The sequence below is a fragment of the Buteo buteo genome, chromosome 11, assembly GCF_964188355.1.
Source record: "Buteo buteo chromosome 11, bButBut1.hap1.1, whole genome shotgun sequence".
Classification (NCBI taxonomy): Eukaryota; Metazoa; Chordata; class Aves; order Accipitriformes; family Accipitridae; genus Buteo; species Buteo buteo.
Window position 1 is genome coordinate 3,086,077 of NC_134181.1, and position 22,617 is coordinate 3,108,693.

The window sequence follows — 22,617 nt, forward strand, 5'->3', positions numbered from 1 at the left end:
CGTCAAGCGCTGTCGTAAAAAAGCGAGGGCGGAGGGAAGGAGGGGGGCGGTCCTCCCGTATCCCATCAACCCCGCGGGTTAAAGGGCCGCTCCTTCGCGGCTTCTCGCTCTCCCGCGTACTCCCGGCGTGCACCGCGCTTCCGCTCGGCCGCCTCCTTCCGGTCGCAGCCCCGGGTAGAGGACGGTCGCCAGGTCGTCGGGCCGCGGCGGGGCCGGGAGGGGGGGTAACGGGGGGTACGGGGGCTGCCCGCTCCCCGCCGGTGCTCGGGTGGGCCCTGCCCGCCATATTCAGCCGCCCCGGCGGATGGCGGGTGGCGCAGGCCGGGTTGGTGGTGGGGGAATGAGGGGCGGAGGGCTGCGGCCTTCCCCTTGAAGGAGCGGGGAGGGGTGTGTCGGTGCGGCGTCATATCGCCGGTGTCACGGCATGTCGGGCGGGTGTCAGGCGTCACTGCCGTGGGTGGCACCGTGGACGGCACCGTGGATGGGGGCGGTGGGGGCCTCGCTGCCCTGTGCCGTGAGGTCCACGCCAAGGTCAGGCGTGGGCCGTGGGCTCCGCGCTCACCTCGCGGGGGATTCGTGGGGTTTTTTTGTTTGTTTGTTTGCTGAGGCCTGGGGCCTGTGAGAAACCCGTGTCCTGGAGTGGAGGCTTGGGCGGGGAGGCTGTGGGAGAAACCGTTAGCTGGGCGTCTGCCCTTCCCTCGGACATGCCGGTGTTGTTCACTGCTGGAGTGTTTCCTCAGCGGGTGTGAGATGTGTTTAGACTCGGCTTGCTTGGGTCTCTTGGCTTGTGCTCAGAAACGATTCGTTGCTGAGCGAAAGCAAATAATCCTGGAAGGCTGACTTGAACATGAGAATGCCTTTGAGTTCAAATACAGGAGGCTGCGGGGAAAAAAGGGGGGAGAGGAAGGCTCATCCAAGTAGCTCTAGTGGGGGAATGTCCCTGAAAAGCCCGGAGCAGTTCGGTCTGATGTGCTGCTCTTTGGAGAAGGGGCAGGAAGCCTCTAGGCTGGCTTTTCTTCTTTATAGACTATTGGAAAATGGTGTTATTTCACCTGTGTACATTCGATGTCTTTACCTGACACTGACTTACCTGCTGTTGTTTTGTGCTGACAGGATGTTGGCTTCCAGGGCATTCAGCCTCATTGGGAAGAGAGCCATCTCCACCTCCATCTGTGTGAGAGCGCACGGCCATGGTAGGTGGCAACCGCTTTGCTGTTTTAGTAAGGACGATAAAACAAGAGCTCTAGAGGAAGAACACAAAAAGCTGCTGCTGGGGTTTGGGTAAGGAAAGAATTGGGATAGAGGGGGTTTGGTGAGGCTGGTGCCTTGCCCGGTGGCAGGACAGCTGTCTGAGCAGGCGGTGCCAGCAGATGGCATCGCGGAGGCGTAGGCAGGGCTGATGGCTGCTGGGGAGGCTGCAGGAGCCGAGGACCAGGCAGAAACTAGGATGGAAAAGGTGGAGAGGGCTTCTAGGTATTTGGTAGGGGAGGTGATCAGTGTGACAGCTGGAAACAGAGATGTCCGAGGCATTAATAAAGTAATTTTGGATATTACCTTTTATGTAGATCCTCCTTCTGCTTTATTCTTACGCTCTTAAAATAGCACCTGCTTTAAGTACTCTCTCTTTTCCCTCTTCCTCCCCGATGAATGCTTCATCCAGAAGTTTTTTCCCTCCTGTATTCCTTTGTTGTCAAACTGTTGTCATGTTTTTGACTGCACCATTGTTTTTTTGTATTGTAACCAGAAAGGAATGTTTGTGCAAGAGTCAGAAGCTTGAATGGGTGTGTCTTCTGTTCCCATGTGCAGCTGGTGTTGTCAAAGCAGAGGATTTCAGCCTCCCAGCCTATGTTGACCGTCGTGATGTTCCTCTGCCTGAAGTGGCCTTTGTAAGGGATCTCTCTGCTCAGCAGAAGGCGCTGAAAGAGAAGGAAAAGGCATCTTGGACTGCTCTGTCCGTTGATGAGAAAGTCGAATGTACGTAGCAGGGGCTTTAACCTCACAGCTAGCAACCACGCGATCTGATCTGTTATGTGTTCATTGTTGACGGCTTTTACTAGAAAGTGGCAGGCGGTGCCTGTTGAGGTAGCTGCTAAACCCTGCTCTTTCCAGCGGCTCTGTGAGCAGAGCCGTGAAGGAGCTTTATTAATTATGATGGAGCTCCTTGTTTCTGTGCGAGTGGAGATCAGTGGTTTGTGTTCCTGGGATCCTTGGTGCTGTTTCAAAAAGTTAGAAGCGCCTGCCATGGTGTCTGTTAGGTGCTAGAAGTGAAGTTCAGCAATTTCTTCCTCTTCCAGAAAACAAATAATCATTATATTTGTTTCTTGATTCCCATCTGCTATTGACAAGCCAGAAAAACATTTCTTCGTTATAATAATATGCAATTGTTAGTCCGGCAGAGTAAAATGAACCCTGTGTATTTGAATGTTAATGACCACTGACCGTAGCATTACCAAATTTCAGGTAATTAAAGTGCCAAGCAGGTGTTTTGACTTGCCAATAAAACTGCATCATCTTTTCTAACTGCCGTCATGGTATGCAAGTGAGAGCCTGATCTGTCAACAGTGCTGTGTCCACCCGTGTCCCAGTGAGAAGGTTTAAAACTCTTTTGGGAATCGCTCAAGTATTCGTAAGCACTCTCCAAATCTAATGCTGTTTTGAACTTCAAAATATTGTGGGCCTTAGTGGTGAAGCTGAGGGAAGCCTTTTGAGATACCAGTGTTCCTGTTGAAATTATTTGTGCTATGAAGCTTTGTGGTCAGTAACCGCCCTGGGAATTGGAGGGAGGGAAGGAGAGCTCCATTTCTCCTTCTGTCAGGCCTTCCCCTTTCGTTCAGCTTTAGGCTTTGGTCACCTCCCTCTGGAGAGCGACCAGTTGCCTGCAAGTCACAGAAAGAGTAAAAGAAATGATTTGATGCTTTTTAACTTTTTTGCAGTGTATCGTATCAAATTTAACGAGAGCTATGCAGAAATGAACAGAGGATCAAATGAATGGAAGACCGTCCTTGGTGCAGTACTGTTCTTTCTTGGTGTAACTGGTGTCATCCTCATTTGGCAGAAACATTACAGTAAGTAAATGCCATACAGTGTTAAGTCTTAAATGAAGAGCAAGATCAATTGATACCTGATGGGAAATCAGAGAATTCTCCATAAACTGCTCCGGGGGGTCAGAATGCATGTGTATCGAACAGCCGTTCCGGTGACCTCCTGGCAGTTGCTCTTTGTTAGTCTCTGAAACTCAGTTCTGGAGCTGTAACTTCATGGAGATCACCAGGTACGTAGTGTAAATATTCAGGAAGCTGACTTGTAGAAAGGTGAAGGTGGTGGAGAGAGTTTTGGTGAGAAGAGAGGAAAGGGAGGCAAAAGAGTGGTCATACACTAATGATCCCAGAGCTTCCTCCTCCTGTGAAACCTGCTGTCGCAAACGTTTATTGCTGCCTGGGTAGTAAACATTTGGGTTTCTGCCATGTTTGGCTTCCTTCCCAGCTAACGATCCTACCTCGAGGGAGCCTTCCAGCTGCCGTGAGGCAGAGCACGCAGTTAAATGAGCTGCTCTCTGTCTTGGGGCTTCATCTACTCGCGGTGAAAGTTTAGGAGGCGGCTGTTGTCTTGGTACAAGCCTTTTCTGATGAACAAAACAGCTAGAGAATCAATGTGGGAATCTGGTCTGAGCTGAATCCTTCAGAAATTGGATGTAGGGAACGTAGGTTTGAACAGCGATGGTGTGCGTGTAATCAGCACTGATAGCTTCGGGGGGAAAAAAGCTTTTTGTTAGTGAAACTTGTACCTCGGTTCCCAACTTGCTCGTTTTGTATCACGATGTAATTCTACCTGCTTTTAAATTGTAGTGTACGGCCCTATTCCGCACACCTTCTCTGACGAGTGGCTGTCAGCGCAGACGAAGAGAATGTTGGACATGCGGATTAATCCTGTGGAGGGCATCTCTTCCCAGTGGGATTTTGAGAAGAACGAATGGAAGAAATGAAGCAACTCAGTGGAACCTGCTCTGCTTGAATATGAAATGATTCCATCACCTGTGTGTGACCTCGTTGCTTATGTACTGGAACAACCTCTCTGTCTACACAGATGCTAATAAATGTCTGGTTAACTTGAAAGTTTCCTTTTATTGGTCTTCAAATGCGTTTGTTGTGATGGTAATCTGTAGTGCGGGTTGAGGGGCAGAGCTTTCCCAGAGAGTCGTGTCATGGTTGGTATATAATCAGTTAAAGGGAATGTTTCTGGGGCACAGCCGGCAGTCCTGCTGTGCAGAAGTCTGAACTACATGTAAGGTAAGCAGATCCCAGCCCCTGCGGAGGCTCGGTGTCCCATAACCGCTCCAAAAATAGCGTGCTGGCGCTCCAAAAGGCAGCGGCATGAGTCAAACTGCCGCCGGTTGTGGGGCGAGGAACAACGCTGCTGTGTCTGTCTGCCCTGCTTGTGAAGGGAATGTGTTCTTGACAGCATGGGCAGGCTGCGAACCTCGCTCCAGCATCCCATGCAGACTCTAGCGAGGAAGAGAGAGAATTTCTAGGTCTAGTTCAGCTAAGGACAGGTTTAGGTGAACCCCTAAAGTGTTTCATGCCTTGCCTCTTGAGTGAGGTGACGGTGTGCAGACTGCAGCTGGGGGAGGGAAAGAAATGCGTTTAGTGGGAGCATCTCAGAGCTTTTATTAAACGCAGTGGTCTGAACGAGTTCTGGTTCATGGCTTAATGTTTTCAGGGCCTGAGCTAAGAAAGCTGGCACCTCTGCTCTGCCTGTACCTGCCAAATTTCTCCTTTCAGCTGATGTGGTGTGTCCTGTAGGCTTTCTGTAGGCAAACTTCTGCCTTTGGTTTAAAAACACCTCCGAGGACTAAAACAAGCTTCGGCCCAGTTTGCTCTTTTCCTGATTTACAGGACCCTCATGGTTTTAAATCCACACCTGTATGTAGCAGCTGTGGAGGAAAGCATGGGGGGGTCTCAGCCACTTGTGATGGCCTGCTGTGCTGGGGGCTGGCCAGCCTTTCCCTTCCAGTCAGAGAAATTAGGGAAGGTTGCTAAGGTGAGATGACTGAGATGATTTGGTGGGAGTTACGCGAGGAGCTCATCTTCCTGCACCCTCAGGTGAAATATTTGTCTCTGGGGTGCTGAGGAGGATGTTATAAGGATGGTGGAATCACAGACTGGTGATGGCTGTGGGGTTTTCCCCATGGTGGTGATTTGCTTTTCTGTGCTCTTTGTGTTGTTCATGCCTCTGGCAGGCTGATGGCACTGATCTGGGAGGGGGCTGGTGAGCTGCTAGGCGTATCTGCTTTGAAAATTGATGTTTTGAAGCATATGCTGGAATTGCAGTGCTGTTTTACAGCTCCTGTTATCTCTCTTCCTGGAGGGAGGGGGAGATGGGCTTATCCTCAATGCTCCATTAGCTGCACATCGCTTGCGGCACGCTCTGGTTTTCGAGGTAAGTGCCTTATTCTCAATTCTGCTCTCGTTCCTGTGACTGGCAGGAAGCAGCATGAACAGGAGAGAAATCCTGCTGAGCGCAGGACTTGTACCAGCCTGTAGCATCCCAGGATGAAGCCCGATGAGCGTCGCTGGGACGAGGGAATCATTCCTCCCAGGAACATCTCCTCGTCACCCTCCCCAAAAGGCTGCGAAAGCCCCAGGGAGAGAAACCTGAGCCTCGCCACGGCTCCAGATCCTTATTTCATCCTCCCCTGCCTGGCACCGGCCACTCTCCTCTATCCCCTTCACCCGCCAGCACAGCGGCAGAGACCTGCTGGAGCAGCCTGCAGCCGGTGAGTGAGCTGAGTTTGCTGGGGCTCTGTCCGCTCCCCTCCTGGCATGTGTTCCCTTTCCTCCTGCTCTTGGCAGAGGGATGCACTGTTGGAGAAGGGCAGATCTCACCATCCTGTCTGGAGTTTTGGGGTGTTTATTTGCAGATAGCCTTGGATACTGAGAAGCCACCTGAATCCCGATCCTGAGAAGAGGAAAACCATGGGGAGTGGAATGAGCAAGGTACTGGGGGGGGGGACAGTGGGATGCTGGCCAGCATGTCCTCCTTGGGCAGGACCTTTCTTCTGCAGCCCAGGGGGATGCTCGTTCCCAGGCTACCACGATGCCCTAAATGCAACTACTTCTCATTCCCCTTTGAAACTTCAAGCACTTAAGAAAGGGAATTAAGAAACTAAACAGCGATCCCTGGATTTATATCTGAGGTGATGAGCTAAGTGTCTGCGGGTGTTAGAAAAATGGCAGCTGGCTTTAAATGTTTGTCCCTTGGGTGGTAAGGCTGTGGCATGAGCATCCTCAAGGCTGATGGGGGTCCCTGCGTGGAAATTTCCTCCCCTTGCCCCCCCCGGGACATGTCTGTGCCGGGCAGCCATGTGTTCCAAAGGGGGAAGTGGGGTTTCACTGCTGCTTGTTGCTCAGCTGAACTCCAGGGCTGGCAGAGGGGATTGATTTCTCTTGGTATCCTTAAATAACCGCTTGGTATGTGTGTTCTCCAGTTTAAAATTAGACTCTGAGACAACAACAGAAAGACCAGATCAGGGCAAATTCTCTCTGCGTGGCTCTGGTGCAATTTAACACTGTGGTTTCACCCCCTGCAGAAGCAGCCCGACCTGCAAAGTGGCTTTTACAGCCTCCCCGGTGCCACCAAACCTTCTTGGGGAGCCCCGGCTGCCTTTGCTGGGGGCTGGGTTGGTGCAGACACATTTGTGTTGCAGGATCTGGCTTTGGCTTGATGAGACATGGGGCTCGGCATCGCCCTTCTAGTGGTAACAGCTTGTGCTGTGCTGGGCACAAACGTTTGCTGAATCCAGGTGTTTGCACCCCAGGAGCAGGCTGGGGTTCAGCTGAATGGTAGAAATGGGCTGGATGTGGCCCAGTGCTGTTGAAAACCGTCCCTACAGCCTCTCAAACCAGATGTTTTCTGCTAGACAGGTGCGAACAAGTCCAACTGGTAACCAGTTCTTCCTTTCTGTGTCCCTGGAAACTGCTCTGGTGGGCTCTTACACCCCGTAAATACTCTGAGCTGCCCCTTTTTTCTCCCTCATAACCCTGCAGCAGCGAGTTGGAGGCCAAATTTGCATACTTGACAGCACTTACTGCAACATCCTGGCCAGAAAAGTATTATAAATAGCCTGTGCCTTTGCCTGTCTATCCCCAGCTGGTGGAGGCAATCTTTGAAACTATTTGTAAGAGGTGGTTGCTAGAGAATAGCAAAACAAAACTGAGCTGCAGCAGGGCTGGCCTGCCTCCGGGAGATGGGGAGATGGGGGGGAGTCCCCGCTGGAGCCCCACCTTGAAGGAGGAGGCTGGGATGAGCCGGGCTGTTTTGGGGAATCCAGCCCCCAGTAGTCCCTTTCCGATAGCAATGGGACCAGAGGCAAGCCCCTTCCATTTCTGTGCTGAGTTTTCCTGAGCTCTGCGCTCCTGGAGGGGTTTGGGTTGGTGGTTCGAGTGGGCTCAGCCTTTGGCGTTCATTAATGAAGACGATTCGTTAATTAGGTGCCTGGTTTATCGTTGCCTGGGGAGTTTGCTGCCAGATGCCCTGGTCCCGCTGGTACCATGCATGCAGCTTGATGCTCCCGCCACGTCGGATGCACGTTGTGCCCAGCGCTGTCTGAAATCTCTCTCCTTTTTTTGTCACCTCCCAGGTTGTCCAAGGCCTCTACCTCGGGAACATCCGCGGTAAGTGCTTTTCCCTGCTCCACCTCCGCATTGCTGTGGGATCCCCAGGCAGCCAGCACGGCTGGAGGAGTCCCTCTCCTCGGGAGCTCCCTGTGCCTCCTCCCGGCTGGGGACCTCAGCATCTCCTGGAGATCCAAAGCCGCCCAAAAGCCCCATCCCAATTGCAAGTGACTCCATGCAGCTCAAGCCCAGGAAAGGGGACATCTGGGGGGAGCTGTGGTCACCAGCTGGGAGCACTGGGGAACCCCTGGCATGGCTGGAAACCTCTCCTGTGTTTGCTGAGATAATATTTACAGCGGGCCAACGCCTGGCTTTCTCGCTGGAGCCTCTGGTCCCGTGGGGAACAGGGTGAAGCTTGGGTTTCGCCCAACAGTGAGGACGCGACAGCCTTTTCCAAATTAGCAGTATAATTTCTGATTCTGGGGTTGGCTTTAGGAGCCTGCTGAATACCCAGTGCATCTGAGGAGGATTTTGCTTTGAAAGAGGTGCATCGCGATGCCCCGTCTCCTTTTCTGCATCGTGCTGGGTGGGAGGCAGCGGGAAGAGGCTGGGGGGGAGGATGGATGCAGGTTGCTGGTGAGTGCTTGGTCCAGCGGATTCCCCAGGATGGCAAATGACTGACGTGCCGCTCCTGCTTCCAGACTCTGAGGACCGGGAAAATCTGCTGAAGAACGGGGTGACGCACATCCTCTCCGTCCACAACAGTGCTAAACCGGTGCTGGAGGTGAGTTCCCCGGCTGGGGGGGGGGGGGAACCTGGGAGACCACCCTGGGGGAGCAGGGGCTGGGAAGATGCAGATGGAACCCGCGTGGGGCAGAGAGGGAAGAAGCAACGTTGGGATTTGCGCCAGCTTTTTTTTTTTTTTTTTGTGGTTTTGCGCCGTGCGATGTTGAATTGCACCCAAAGGGGCCCGGCGCTGGCTTTCGGGGGAGAGGGCAGCGGGGTGTTTTAGGGGACACGACCACCTCCCTCCCTCCCTCGATGGTTTTGGAGGGTGAAGGTGAGCAGCCGCAGCCCCGCTGCGGGGTGCTGGCCGCGGGGAGAACCGCGAGAGGGCGGCGGAGCCCCGCGGATGGCAGCGCCGGGGCCGCATCCAGCCCCGACGGGGCGCTGGGGGCACAGCAGGACCTGGAGGACCCCCCCCCACACACACCCCACATCCCACCTCTCCTCCCAAAGCCTTGGCTTTGCCTGTTCCGTCCTGTGGTCCCCCGTCTGGCTGACCCCCCCGGAGCGCTGCGGACCCCTCGGGCTGTGGGTGAGGGGAAACTGAGGCAGGAGGGAGCTGCTGGGTGGGTTGATGCCGGAGGTGCCGGCTAGGTCTTTTGGGCACAAATCCTGCTTCTACGGACCGGTGGGCCGGGTGGAGCCTGCAGCAGGAGGAATAACCGCGTGCGGGAGATGCTGGGACCGTGCTGCTCATCCTGCAGCCGATGGCCACGTGCAATTTGCACTTCGGACCCGCTGCCGGCTCCCAAATCCTGGGATGCTGGAGAAGGCGGAGGGGACTGCCAGGACCTCTCGTCCTTCGGGGCCACGATGGGCAGGGAGCCCCAGCAAAACACCAGCTTGAGCTTCTTCCCCGCTAAGGGATTGAGTAACGTGGAGGAAAGGAAGGAGAGAGAGAAGGAAGGAGGCCGCATAAAATCGGTGCAGAAACAGCTTGTGCCTGGAGAAGGGGCAGCGGCTGGGGTCTGGCAGGGCTTTTGGGGCACGGCCAGATGGATAGCAAACCGCATGGTGAGCTTACAACACGGAGCAAGCCAGCGGGCCGATGGAAAGGGGAACTGGAAAGGCATGGTGGGTTGAGCAATGTGTCAATCACAGCCCTGGGTCAGGAACCGCAAACCCCAGCACCATTCCCATGCGTGGCCCAGCTCCCTGAGGTGGGATGGGGGCACCCGGCCCCGTGGGGAAGGGGAAGCCGCTGGGACCCTGGCAGTTAACCCGTGATCGGAGTGCGGGTCAGGGTTTGGGGAGGAGTGGGGTCGTTTCGGCTGCTCCGCTGGTTGGCACGGCGGTTCTCCTCGCCGTGGGGAGATCGGGCTGGCACCAAGCGTGGCAGGGCACAGCCAGGTTTTGGAAAACCGCAGCCCATCACGGCTCACCCTGCAAAACCTTGCTGGTCCCCGTGCCCCTGCCCGGTGCATGGCCCCCTTCCATCCACTGAGCTCCCCTCTCCACCCACCGTCCCCTGCGTGGCGGGGAGCCGCGGTTTGGCCGGGGATGTGGATGAGGAACCCTGCGGCTCTGTTTTTCCCCCCCCTGCCCCAGCCTCTCCGGCAGCTTCTCCGGGTGGGGAGCATCCAGCTGGCACGCCACAGGGAGCCGGCAAAGTGGCACATCGCTGCGGCACCTCGTCCCCGTCCCACGAGAGGCTGTGGGATGGTGGGGGCGAGCGTGGGACGGGGCTGGGGAGGATGAATGGGATGGAGAGGTGATGCATGGGAAAGCCCGCCCGCGCTCATCCTCAAAACGTGGGTCTTTCCAGTGCAGAAATATCCCCGTGCCTCTCCTGCTCTGCTCCTTCCCTCCTTAAATAATTGGCTTTTTCCAGCCTCCCTATTTGCCGTGGGCTGGAGGGAAGTGGCCCGTGGGTTTGGGCTGCGTCAGCCCAGGGGGGACCTTTCGGCAGCGATGCCACAGGGAGCTGATGGAGATGGGGCAATCCCTGGTGCTCAGCCGTTTCGGCTCTGGCTGGCAGGATTTCCACCCATTTCACTAAGAAAAAAAAAAAAAACCAACCCCCAAAAAACTGAGATGAAAAGGATCTAATTTTAGCTCAGAACAGGGAGGATCGAGGAAGCGAAGTTTTAAAGAGAGGAAAGTAATCTGACCTACGCCAACATGTGGCAGGATGATTTATTGTGTATTAAAAGGACCGGGAGGAAATAACTCATTGATGAGAGTGACTTCACCAGTGCGTGTTCATACATGTCTTCCTGATGGGACTCGTCAGTCAGGGCTCCCGGAAAGGGATGGCTGAGTTTTTGGGGCTCCTGAGCATCGTAGCAGTTCCCCACAGCCTGGCCTCTCCTCTGGGCTGAAATGGGGGGGAAATAGCCCGGGGTGGGATGGATGCGACCCGTCACAGCTCTCCCTGCCCGTGGGGAGCAGGGCGATGGCACCGAAAGTGGATTGTGGCTTTCCCCTCACCGAAGGTTCAGCTGGGGAGAGGGAAAAGAGAGAAATGGGGCATTTTGTGTTTCTCGGTGGTATCTTATTACTGCAACCGTCTTTATATTGCAGGACATGACCTATCTCTGTATCTCGGCCTCAGATTCATCCAGTCAAAACCTGTAAGTTGTTTGCCATCCTTTTGCCTCCCAGCATCGCATGTTGGTAGTTGTTGGTCAATAAAAGCTCAGATTCTGCAGAATGAAGGTTCAGTTCATTCCTGCTGTGAAAACTTAATATCATTGCTGAGCTTGACAGAAGCTGCGGTTCATTCTCAGATGGTAAATAGCATTTGTAGGACTTAAAATCTGTTTCTGTGTGTGTTTGCAGTCCGTAAATTTAATTTTCCATCAAATTTCAGAATTCTTCTACTGGGCAGGGTTGAAAATGGGAGCATTTTTTTATTGGTTTACAAAGACAGTGATTTGTGTTGGTCTTCCAGACATTCTCCTTGGAAAGAGAAATAAAATATTTATTAAACTCCACATTTTTTTCCCCACACAAAGCTTAGATACTTCTACATCCTTTAGTGATGTTCTTGAGATGAAGCTGGTGAGAGATGCTGCAAGGAAGCCCCAGGCTTTCATGGGACGCGGTGCTGGGGTGCGATGGGTGCAGGTGCTGTTGGCTGCAGAACCCCCCTGCTGCTTTGGGTGACGGGCATCCATAAACCATCCGTTGCAACCAGAAAATGGGCGAATCCGAGGGATTTTTTTTTCTCGCCAATCAAACCCTAAAAAGGATCAAAACTTCATGCACAGTGACAAGACTGAGCCCCACTTGCAGAGGTGCTGGTTTTCCAACATCCTTGGGAGCAGCCGTGCCCGCGGGTGTGATTCTGCTTGCTCATGCTCCCACTGAGCGGAAAGAGAAGCTTTACAAGAAAGCCCTGCCTCAGCAAGAGCTGGGTTTTTTGGTTGTTATTTTTTCTTTTCTCACATTTCTGTGCATTTGTGGCATGTCTACTGAAAGGAGAAAAAAAAAAAAGGGAAAAAAAAAAAAAGAAGATACGGCTGGCTGCCGGAAGGAAGACTTATTCAAGGAACTATTTTCTGCTTTTTCTGCTTGTCAGTTTATGCCTTGGATTTCAAAATCCTGGTGAACTTTGTGTCCTGCAGAGAAGATGCTTGTGACTCAGGACCTCAGTGGCTCTCAGCATTACCAGGCTCCATGCCCCGATCCCACGCTTCGAGGCTGGAAAAGAAAGGGGAGAGCTTTCCTCTGGCTGGCTACCTGGGGAAAAAACCCCGTGGAGTGGGTGAGGATGGATGGAGTGGCTGAAGTGCTCACTTCGCTCCCTCTGGCATGGGTTGGGAGAGCGATGGAGTGGGCAGGAGGCTGGCAGCAAGCGTGCTGAGGGAGCCAGAGGCGAGAGCATCATGTCCTTGCAAGCAAAGTGCATCCCTCCTGGTCCTAGCCAAGGAGCTGGAATGGAGGACTGGGATCTGGAGAGCCTGGACCTGTGTAGGCAACATGTGCAGGCCCTGGGGGATGCTGCTTGCTCTGCGAAGATGAGTAGGACGAGGAGAAATCCCCCGGGACAAGCTTTAGGCAGGGAAACAGCCTTCCAAATGGCGATGCTCCGTTTGTTAGGGTGGTTGAGAAGGAGGCACGGCTGTAGCCCACGAGGAGCGATGGACTGACATCATCCAGGGCTGAGAGGCTCAGTATTTTTAGTATGACCACAGCTTCAGAGACTCCTCCATCTCTCCTCCTCGGGCAGCAGAACCCTCTGCTATTTCTGAATACATCCTTGGCTGGTTTCTTAGAAGGCGCCTGAGCCCTGCCCTTCCAGGGAAGTGTGAAAAGTGTCATCCCCTTGAATCCCCTTTCCAGGGAAGGGTGAAGAGCATCCCCTCTGATGGGCTAACAGGGGTGGGGGAGGTTTTGGAGGAATTCTGCTTTGTCCCTGCAGGGAAGCCGGCTTTGAGCCCCGCTGGGAGCGAGCCCTCGGCGAGGGGCACGGGGAGGGGGGGGAATAACTCTGCAGTAGTTTGTGCCTTGGCTTCTGAGAAATCAGGAAGGCGCACGCCCACCCCATCACGCGGAGGCAGAGGAAGTCCGGCGCCGGAGCAAAGGCTCTGCCGGCTCCCGCGCTCGCTGCCGGATGGCTCTGGCTCAGCTGTGCCAAAGGGACCCTCTTCTCCTTCCAAAAAAGCCAGAGCTGTGCGGTCAGGGAGTCCACCAGCAGCCCAAGTTACCTAGAATCACGTTTTCTGCCTCAAAACTGCCCCAAGGGTCAGTGCGGCTGCGAGGGCGAGCAGGAACAGGCAGCATTTATTGCAAATGCGTGTCAAGGAGCTGAATACCTGGCTCGGCGTGGGCTCTCGGAGATGCTCGCTGTCTTCAGGAGGGATCGGTGGCAGCTTCCAGCATCCCACGCAGTGATGAGCGGGAGGGATACATCTCACCCGCATAACCCTCCCACGACCACCCACCTCTATCTCATCAGTATATATGGATTTATTTATCCTGTTTTCTAGGCCTCCATGCCTCCAAAAAGATGGGTGCTGCTCATATAGCTGAGCATCCAGCTCAGAAGGAGCGAAGCACCATAGCACGTCGCAGCTGAGCTGCCAGAAAGCCCTGGCTCCCTGCCCTGCCCTGTTTTGCTGCAAAACTCGACGGTTAGGGTTAATGTGCTCCCTCTGCCTTGCTGGCAGTTACTGGGTATCCTTTCAGGAATGCAGGCAGCTATTGGGGGACAAGCCTGTGTTGTTGCTGGGAGCCTTACCTCCCTGGCACGGGCACCTCTCCATGCCCTCCCTTGTTTGGGAAGGGGCTGGAGAGGCTGCTTGGGGTGAGGAGGGGAAGGGGGATGCACCATTTTAGGACCTGCAGGCAAAATGCCATCTTTCCCTTGGAGGGAACTGGGTGTTTTTGGCATCTTTTGGGAATTAGGGGTGAGCCGATGGCTCAGGACAACCTCTGACGTGGGGATGTGCGTGTCCCATGGGCACAAGATGACACCTTGCCCTGGAGGCTGTCTCCCTGGGGTCCTCCTTGAGCCGGTTTGGCTGACAGCATCTCCCTGCTCCCATCCCGATACCTTGGGGAGCAGGAAATCCCTGGAAAGTCTCCTAGGTCGTTTCCTTCCTGGCAGATGAAGATCAGCGCCTCTGCCTTGGTTTGGCAGAGGAAGGATCTCTGCTCCCACCCCACGCCGGTAGCCCCAGGGTGGTGGGTAGTCCTGGTGGGGAGTGTGTGTGGGGGGCACAACTCCTGCTGCTGGTGTGGCCGGGTGCCTCGCAGGTGTGGGCAGCCCTCCCGTCCTCACCTCCCTGCCTCTCTCCTTGCAGGCTGCAGCATTTTAAGGAGTGCATCAAGTTCATCCACGAATGCCGGCTCGGTGGTGGAGGCTGCCTCGTCCACTGGTGAGAGCTGCCATAACCGCCTCGCGTCCCCGGTTCGCGTCGGTCCTCTGGGAGGTGGGGATGGGCTCCCAAAAAGTGTCCTCGATGTCGAACGTCGCTTGTGGTGGGGAGGAAGAAGAGAAGGCAAGGAGCAGCAGAAGGGTGACAGGGGAAGGTGTGTGCTGCCGGGACCCATGGGGATGGGTGGTCTGTGCACTGAGCATCCAAAGAGGTGGGACAGGCTAGAGAAGGGGACAGGAGGAAGCCACCTGCCTGGGACCACCAGTGGTGGCCCCCTGCCCGTGTGGCTCCTTACCCCCCCCTAACCCATGGCTGGGGAACCCTGCTAGCACCCCAAGCAAGAGGGGGGTGCCCGTGGGAAGATGCATCCCATGGGTGTCCCTCGCCGCGGGGCCACACCAGCCTCCGTGGTGGGAATATCTCTCCCTGACGCTGCTCCCTTGCACCGTGCCAGCCTGGCTGGGGTCTCCCGCAGCACCACCGTCCTGGTGGCTTACCTCATGACGGTGACCGAGCTCGGCTGGGAGAGCTGCCTGGCTGCCACCAAGGCCGTGCGGTCCTACGTCAGCCCCAACTTTGGCTTCCAGCAGCAGCTGCAGGAGTACGAGGTGACCTTGCTGCAGGAGGTACGTCCCGCGCCGACGTCCCCTTATATACGTGTCTGCAGAGTTTGCAAACGTGCGCCGCTCTTTTGCATGCAGCTCACGCAGGGGCCAGCTGTTTGCCTGAGCTGGCCTTTTGTGCGTGCTATTTATTGCCTGGGGATTTTGGGTTTTGCATGCAAAAAAAAAAAAAAAAAAAAAAAAAGAAGAAGAAAAAAAAAAAAGTGCCTCAACATTATGCGAGTGCACTTAAAAAAGCCCTTTAAAACCCCAGTGCTTTTCTCGAGAGTTCAGTCAGGACACAGCAGGAGGGATGGGTGAGCAGCAAGTCCCTCCGGGAGCCCCGGGAAGGGCGCTGGGCTGGTTCCCAGGAATGCAGCACGACGCAGCAGGAGCCGGAGGCGGAAAGGGGGAGAGGAGAGGGAGGAAAGCTCTTGCGAGTGGCTTTGGGATGTCCGGGAGTGCTTGGATCTGGCTGGGCTTCCTCTGACAGCAAGTCCTCTGCTTTTAGAGGCAGGCGACAGACAGAAGCAAGTGTCGATGGAGGAATTCTCCTCTTTCCTCCCCAAAATGACATGGAGCAGCAGGTTTTAGGAGAGCAGAAGCTCTGGCTAGGTGGGTTCCCATCCTGCGCAGGGGAGGGATGATGTAGCTGAGCCGAGCTGGATGCCGGCAGCTGGGAGTGACAGTGGCATGTTTAATCGGGAGAGCACTAATTGCAGAGATCAGAGTTGCACTTTCGACCCGGAAAGCCTTCGAAAGCAAAGGGAAAGGCTTTTAAAAGCACAGCTTCCACCTGGCTCCCTGGCTGCCTTCCAGCTTCCCACACCAGACCCTTCTCCTCTGCCCAACCCCGGGTTCCACAGCAAAGGACCGGCATCCAAAACTTCCCCGGGAGGGTACACAGGTCACGGATGGACCTCTGTAAGGAAAGACTAACCCACAACTTGATGTGTACAAGGCATCTGGTAGCCCACGTCACCCCTAAACTTGGTCCCATCCCTGGTAGCAAGACCCCAAGCAAAGCCCCCCCAAGCACTGCAGCCACAAGTATTGTGCAGTGGCCCCGTGGCAAACGGCAGTGGGGACCCGGTGGTCCCTCTGGCCATGCCGAGCCCTTCGAGGGGATTTCTCTTCTCCCGGGAGAGGCAGGGACAACATGTGACATTGGCCTAAATGTCAGCCCCTTCCTTGCCACCAAGTTCCTTTCCCCGGGTGCCGGACGGAGCGGGCAACCGCTGTCACATGAAGGACGTAGCCCTGCCCCGTTATCACTGGCTTGCAAAAACACTCGTGAAAGAGGGTGGAAAATGGTCCAAGGGATTACAAAACACGCGCAGCACTGGAGATTCCCTGTGGGGCTTCCCCGCCTGGGCCAGCTCGCCCCATCCCTTCCCACGCTCTGGCCGCGTCCCAGCACGGGCCGTGATGTGGGGTTTGCTGTCTGCCCCCCCTCCATCCGAGCTATTCCTCCTGCTCCCCAAAATCCAGGCTGGGCTCAGCAGGCACCAGACTTTCCTCCCTTTCCCTTAGCTGCTGCTTTTTTCATCACCTCAGGAGTTTTGCTGGGGGCTTTGCAAGCATTTCCCTGAAAATACGAAAGGCAGCGCCAAGGGTGGAGGCGCTTGGATGTGTTTTTCTGAGCCACGGGGTTTAGCAAGAGCCGCCTTTTACTTGAAACACCCTGCGTTCCCCACGATCGCAGCATCGGGGAGGGAAGCTGTGGATGTCTCTCGTGGGCGGACTGCTGCTAGCATGGCTCCGGGGGCGAAGGCTGGGTGCTGGGAGCGCTCTGCCATTACTCACCCACAGCTGCATTTGAAGAAGGGGAAGAGCCAGGATGGATGCTCCAACCCAACCAGCGATGCTCTGCTCCCAGCTCGCTCCTGCATCCTCTGCCTTTGCAAGAGGAATGGAATTGCGGGCAGGTCAGCCGAGGTGGATGGCTGGGGGTCCCACGGGGTGGTGGGCACCATAGGCATTCACCTGTGTGGCTAGAAGCCCGTGGGACCTGATGCCACATGGGTCCTGCACCTTGCTTCGTGCCAAGCAGCAGTTGGCTCGCTTACCTTGGCTGTGGGAGGTCGCACCTTGTTCCTGTTTGTGGCTTTGGGGTGGTTTTCCATGTGTGTAGGTTGGATGCAGGAACAAGGGTATGGCGACTTGAGCTTCAGCTCTTGCTGAGGATAGAAAAGATGCTAAATTTCCCCATTTAGCCCAGCTGTCGTCCCAGCAGGCAGCAATCCAGAAACGCAGTGCTTGGGAGCAGACATGGATAAGGGCTGGGCAGGCTGCTCAGGAGGAAAAGCCTCATTTCTTCTTGGTTAAAACCTGGGAAGAACAGGTCGGTCCTTCTGGGGACCTCCTCCCCCAGCTGCGGGTGAGCATCCCTCGGTGCCTTAGTTTCCTTGATCCGGAGCAGGGACCTCGGATGGGACCCTGGGAGGTAGAAATGGGCAAGATGCTCTGTGAGACTGGCCAGCCAGCCCCTTGCCGCAAGAACAACGCATCAAGCCTGCAGCTGGGGTTTCAAGCTGGCAAATGGTGCTTAGCAGGGCTAGATGGATAAAGAAGGAAGGAAAAGACCAAGAGCAGCAGCAGGATGATGGGTAAGGTTAGAAAAGGAAGTAAGTGAGTGCAGAAAAGACGGCGTGGATGTGAGAGAGGGCACAGATGGGCATTCAGGTGATGGACCTGTCCTTCCCTGCCCCACGGTCCCCCCCGGGTGCTGACACGCTCCGGCCAGGCCTCCTTTCTCCTGCCCCGGTGCCGTCCCAGATGGGATGGATGCTCCTGACCCCAGGAGAGAGGAGGAGGGTAGCGGGTTAGTGGTCAGCACTGGAGGAAACGGGCTGTAACCACTTCTTGCTCTGGCTTTAAAAGGAAACGCCTGGCAGCAGCAGAAGGATGCTTCCCCCAGCCTCCTGCCGGCTCCTTCCCTCCTTTGCTGGATGGTGGGAGCCAGCTCCGAGGCTGGGCGGTGGGTGCTGAGCCTCGGTGGGTGCCGAGCCTGGGTGGCCAGGCTGGTCTCCCCATGGACCTTCATCCCTCCGGATGGTTTGCATGGAAGGGATGCTCTCCCCATGAGCAGCGGGCATGGATGCTTGCCCCAAATCCTGTCCCGAATCCTTTGGAAGTCACTACCCAAGGGTTGTTTTCTTAGCAAGGAAATCAGGCTTGGTTCTTGGGGTCCACCCCGAACAAGGGGTCTTCATTCTTGCAGGCGGCAAATGCGCAGCAGCTGTGGTCAGTCCCTGTCTGAGGGAGTGGATTTGGGAAATCCAGACATTCCCGGTGGAAATCCCCTCTGCCCGAGCTGACTTTCCCTGGCTGCAGGAGGAGGGGGTGGGATGCCACCAGGGTCAGTCTCAGATTTTCTCCTCTTGCTCCTCATGGTCCCCGTGCCTGTGGCAGCCCTGGCAGGACAGGGCTGAGCTGCCCGTCCCGCTGTTGTGCATCCTGCACCTTTGGGGTGAGGTCGGTGGCTCCTGGGGGGAGGCATCTCAGCCTGGGGATGCTGAGGCTGGGCAGCTCGTGGAGGGGGGGACTGCCTGCCCTCTCCTTCTGGTTGCCCCAGCTGCACCCCATGCCTGTCCCAGTGCTACCCCGTGCCGGGACTCCGATGCTCGGTCCCTCTCCGGACCCTTTGAACCCACAGGTTTTGCATTTCCAACTCCGTGCCCTCCATCCTTTTTGTAAGGTGGTTGGTATTGCTGGGCATGCTCCTACCACTCATTCTAGTAGGTCCTACTACTCATCCTAGTAAGTCCTACTTGCTGGAGCAGCTGGTTCCCAGCTACTTTGGAAGATGGCAAAACCCTGCCAGCTCCCCGTGAGCACCGGGCAGCTGGCACGGCGGGTCCCGGCAGAGCTGCCCATTCCTGCCCACACTTTCAGGCACTGCAGTCTGAGCCTGTCTGGCCGTTTCTCATCCCAGCAGTAGCGGGAAGCATTTTTACAGACCGTCTCTCGCTTCCCAGCCATCTCCGGACCTCAGCCTGCTGCCAGCTGGCCCCCGGCCTCTGGCACGCTCCTGCCACCGGAGCAGCCTTCGGAACTGGCTGCAGCGATGTGGGGGGATCGAGAGGCACCCCCCAACCGCCCAACGGCGAGGAAGATGCTCTGCAAACAAACCTGCCTCAGCGTGCAAGAGCCGACTTGGCCGTGCAGCTTGTGGCAACGAGCGCAGCCTGTCCCCGCGCTGCCACGGCGGGGAGAAAGCGCGGGAAAGCTTTTCTTACAGGAATTTGGGCACACAAGGAAAAACAGCAGCTTCTTGGCAATGAAAAGTAAATAAAGCTGCTGTCCCGGCTGCAGCTGGCATGAGAAGCTGAGGGTGCTGCCAGCTCGCTGGGTCCATCTGTGCTGGGCCGGGGATGCGGGAAGCGCTCGGCTGGGGGGAAACCGTCGCATCTCTCGTGTGATGTGATCATGTTGCGTGGCACGTGGGCTCCTGTGAAACTGGGATCTTTGTGCTTGCTTGGGGACCCTCCGGCCTCGGTTGTGGCTGGGATGCAGCGGGCATTGCCCCCGCTCAGCTCGCTGCTTTCCACCGGCGCTGGTGCAAACCCTGGCTCTCAAGTTGGGGGTGTCTCAGCCCCCGCTGACCCTGACAACCTCTTCTGGCTTTGTCCTGGCAGTACCGCGCCTGGATCCGCCGCGACTACGGCAGGAACCCATTCAAGGACCAAGAGGAGCTGCAGTGCTTGCTGGCCCGGCAGGAGCAGAGGCAGAAGGAGCAGCAGCTGGGGAGCAGGGATTGCTCCTGGCTCGGGTCTCCAGCTCCCACCTACCCGCTCCCCTACCACGCAGGTGGCACCAGCAGAAGCAGATGGATGAACAGATAAGCAGCCGGCTGCTCGCAGGCAGACATTGGCCCTGGGGCTTGGAAAATTCAGTCTTCCCTTTGCCAAGCGCCCGCGGGGGTTCATGTCTAGGGCAGCAAGCAGCCAGCGCCGGCCTCGGCCGTGGGCTCGAGGGTTGGAGCAGGGGGGGTCAGGACTCGCAGACCCTCCCTTTGGCTGCTGGCTCTGTATATACCTCTGGGCAAGCCAGTTAATTGATGGCAGTGTCTTGCTCTGCCCCGTTCCCCCACTCCCCAGTGGATCACGGCCACTTTTCCATCACCCAGAGCAGCATCGAGCCCCGTCCCTCTCTCCAGCAGCACGGTACCCGGGCGCTCCTCCGGCAGGGCATGGGGATGCCAACGCGGCCCTTGGAAAGCCAGAGCAGGGCGAGATGGGGAGAAAAGCCACCTTGTCTCCTGCTTTGAGGTGAAGCTGGGGGCCGATGCAGCCTGCGAGGCTGCCCCGAGGAGGGAGAGACGGGTCCTGGGGTGCGGGTGTGCTGCCGAACCTGACCGTCACCCCGTGGGATGGGGAGAGAGGGGCCAGAGGCTGAGCTGCTCCCGGGGCTGCAGATGCCCCTCGCTGTGTTTGGGCTTTCCTGGTCCAGCCTGTCCTTGGCAGATGTCTGTCTGGCATTTTTCTTAACCGCCTCCCCCCTCCCAGGGAGGGGGAAATCCAGCAGTGCCAGAGGCTGCCTGTCCCCACTGCCTCCATCCCCAGAGCCGGAGCGGTTTTGGGTTTCCCCTGCTGCCCGATCTGAATGTCCCTGGTTGCAAAAGAAGCCAATTGCTCGATTGGACTCAGTCGACCCACAGACCAATTTAACGTTGTCCCTCTCCAACAGCCATTTTAAGATTGAAAGACCGGGACGGTGTCCCTTTTTTCATCCCAAACTCATACACCGTGTTTCTAAAGCGTTGACTCGCTGCCTTCCTTTACCAGGACTCCCCACATCCATCCTACAAGGGGGGGGTCCCAACCCATTGACACAGCCCTTCTACATTTAAACCTTTAAATCTTCCATGCAAGCTTGGCCTTTTACCATAAATACCTTGCTTGGCTTCTCAAAAATATCTGTTCTGAGGAAAAAAAAAAAAGAGGCATTTAAAATATTTCTAGGAATTCCCTTAATGAAAATTTCTGGGTACTTGGCGCGTGACAGCGCTGGGGGTGACTCGCCCAACTCCTAATAAAGAGGAGAGTGATTAAAACCATGAGGATGGCTGGTCTTGATTTGCGGTGTTCCTGATGGGAATGGAGGGATGGACTGACATGACCACTCCGCTGCTGTATCCTGTTTCCTATTTTCTTGATGAGAACCACCAGCAAAATTAAAAGTTTTAAAGACTCAATGTTCAGCCATAATGTACAGGATTCCGGGAAAAAAATTACGGGGGCTTTTCCCTGTCTTTTTAGGTTGAGAAAAAGGTCCCTTTGGCTGTTATTCTACATGGAGATATGCTGTGGTTTGTGCCTGCAGCATGCTCTGCATGGGAAAGTGCCCTGAGCAATTAATGAGCTCAAGGACCGTAAATGCTGTTGATGGAGTGGACTGAAGGGAAATTGAACAAACTGGGTCGATATTGGTTTTAATGCATCCGTTATCACTTTAGGAAGCAGAAAAATGGAAGTTGTGCACAAGAAAAAAAGAGAAGAAAGTTGGTTTCTGGTGTTAATAGGAAGTTATAGGAGATAAGTGATAAGCAGAGATTAGATCTGCAGTAGGTGTGATAACCTCTGCGGAGCGCTGCCGTCCCGTCGCCTGCGCCAGCCTGGATGGCCGTGCTATCCTGGAACTCAAACATTCCCCAAGGAACTGCAGCACCAAAGCAGCTCTTACCCCTGGAAAAAATCCCCCCTGAATTTGGGAATCACAAGGGATGCTCCCTGTAAGCTGCAGCGTCACCCATGCCTGGCATCACAGCAACAACCGTTGCCCAAATAGCATCTCCTAAGCCAAAGTTCCCCCAAATTTGAGGGCTGTCCCGGGCAAATATATATATTTTTCCACTCTGGCCTACATCAATGGGACTGTGGTGGCTTTAGGACTTCTGGGTGCTGGAAGGCAAGCCCCGAAGCGGGTAAAATCGGGCTGATTTCCACTTCTTTCTACATTGCGAAGGGCACTGCAAGCTTCACTGCTCAGCTCTCCTGTGCCACATCAGCCCTCCCGAAAGCCCGGTGCCTCCAGCGTGTGGGGAAAAAAAATCTCTCTGCTGAAGTGTGAATGAGTTTCCCGGGATGTTGCTCGAACACAGGGAAATAGTTTGCAAGAAATTCCCGGTCGTGCTGCCTGCCCCAGGGTATGTTTTGCATTTTCCCTTGCCAGCCGCTGGCAGGGCTATGAGGCGTCTCGCTTCCTTCCAGCCTGCTGCAGTTGGCACCATGAGCGGCTGAAAACCCCATTTTAAGGGGGTAATTATTTTCTCCTCCTCCTGCTGGGATCCCCTTCACCCCAGGGAATTGAGGTTTTGCCTTACCAGGCTGCCCATGAAGTCGTGGAGCCAAAACGAAGCCAGAGATGATGGCATCACCCCGCTGGTAGCAGGGTTGCAATTAGTCTCCAGCTCGCTGGGCTCCAGCAATTATACTTGATTATACGAAGTCCCTTTAAAATATCCTGAATTTGCCAGAATTTTTACAAAAGAAACAATTTTTTACTGGGGAGGGGGGGTGTGTCTCCGTCCGGCGCGGGGAACCAGGACCGGTGTCGCAGGGGACGGTGATGCAAACCCTAGCTGCAAAGCTTAGCTTGTTTCTTGGTAAAGCAAAGAAATAACCCTCCTAGCCATATCTGATTGCAAAAGGGGTTTTTGGCTCTCCCCAGATCTCACAGGGGGGATCAGATTAGGATCAGTCGGGTGTTTAAAAACAAGGGCTATTACAACCGCTATTTATTAGAAATGACAGTAAAGGTTGTGTACCTTAGATCATTATTTTTATTATA

At 55.3% G+C, this 22,617-nt stretch overlaps 2 protein-coding genes across 3 annotated transcripts; both read left to right on the top strand.

Annotated features, from left to right (window-relative positions):
- The first annotated feature begins 41 nt into the window (after window positions 1-41).
- Window positions 42-4,112, top strand: COX4I1 (cytochrome c oxidase subunit 4I1). Its single transcript, XM_075039898.1, has 5 exons — window positions 42-192; window positions 1,114-1,193; window positions 1,807-1,974; window positions 2,934-3,065; window positions 3,846-4,112. The coding sequence occupies exons 2-5, from the start codon at window positions 1,115-1,117 to the stop codon at window positions 3,980-3,982; spliced, it is 516 nt and encodes a 171-aa protein (XP_074895999.1). The 5' UTR covers window positions 42-192; window position 1,114; the 3' UTR covers window positions 3,983-4,112.
- A 1,582-nt stretch (window positions 4,113-5,694) lies between these two features.
- Window positions 5,695-20,887, top strand: LOC142036581 (dual specificity protein phosphatase 22-A-like). 2 transcript variants are annotated; one of them, XM_075039899.1, is made up of 8 exons: window positions 5,695-5,773; window positions 5,918-5,993; window positions 7,637-7,670; window positions 8,312-8,394; window positions 10,920-10,969; window positions 14,147-14,221; window positions 14,676-14,847; window positions 19,464-20,887. In XM_075039899.1, the coding sequence occupies exons 2-8, from the start codon at window positions 5,973-5,975 to the stop codon at window positions 19,668-19,670; spliced, it is 642 nt and encodes a 213-aa protein (XP_074896000.1). In that variant the 5' UTR covers window positions 5,695-5,773; window positions 5,918-5,972; the 3' UTR covers window positions 19,671-20,887. The 2 variants fall into 2 exon arrangements, with proteins under 2 accessions (XP_074896000.1, XP_074896001.1); XM_075039900.1 differs by lacking the exon at window positions 5,695-5,773 and having other exon boundaries at window positions 5,785-5,993.
- Window positions 20,888-22,617: the final 1,730 nt, after the last annotated feature.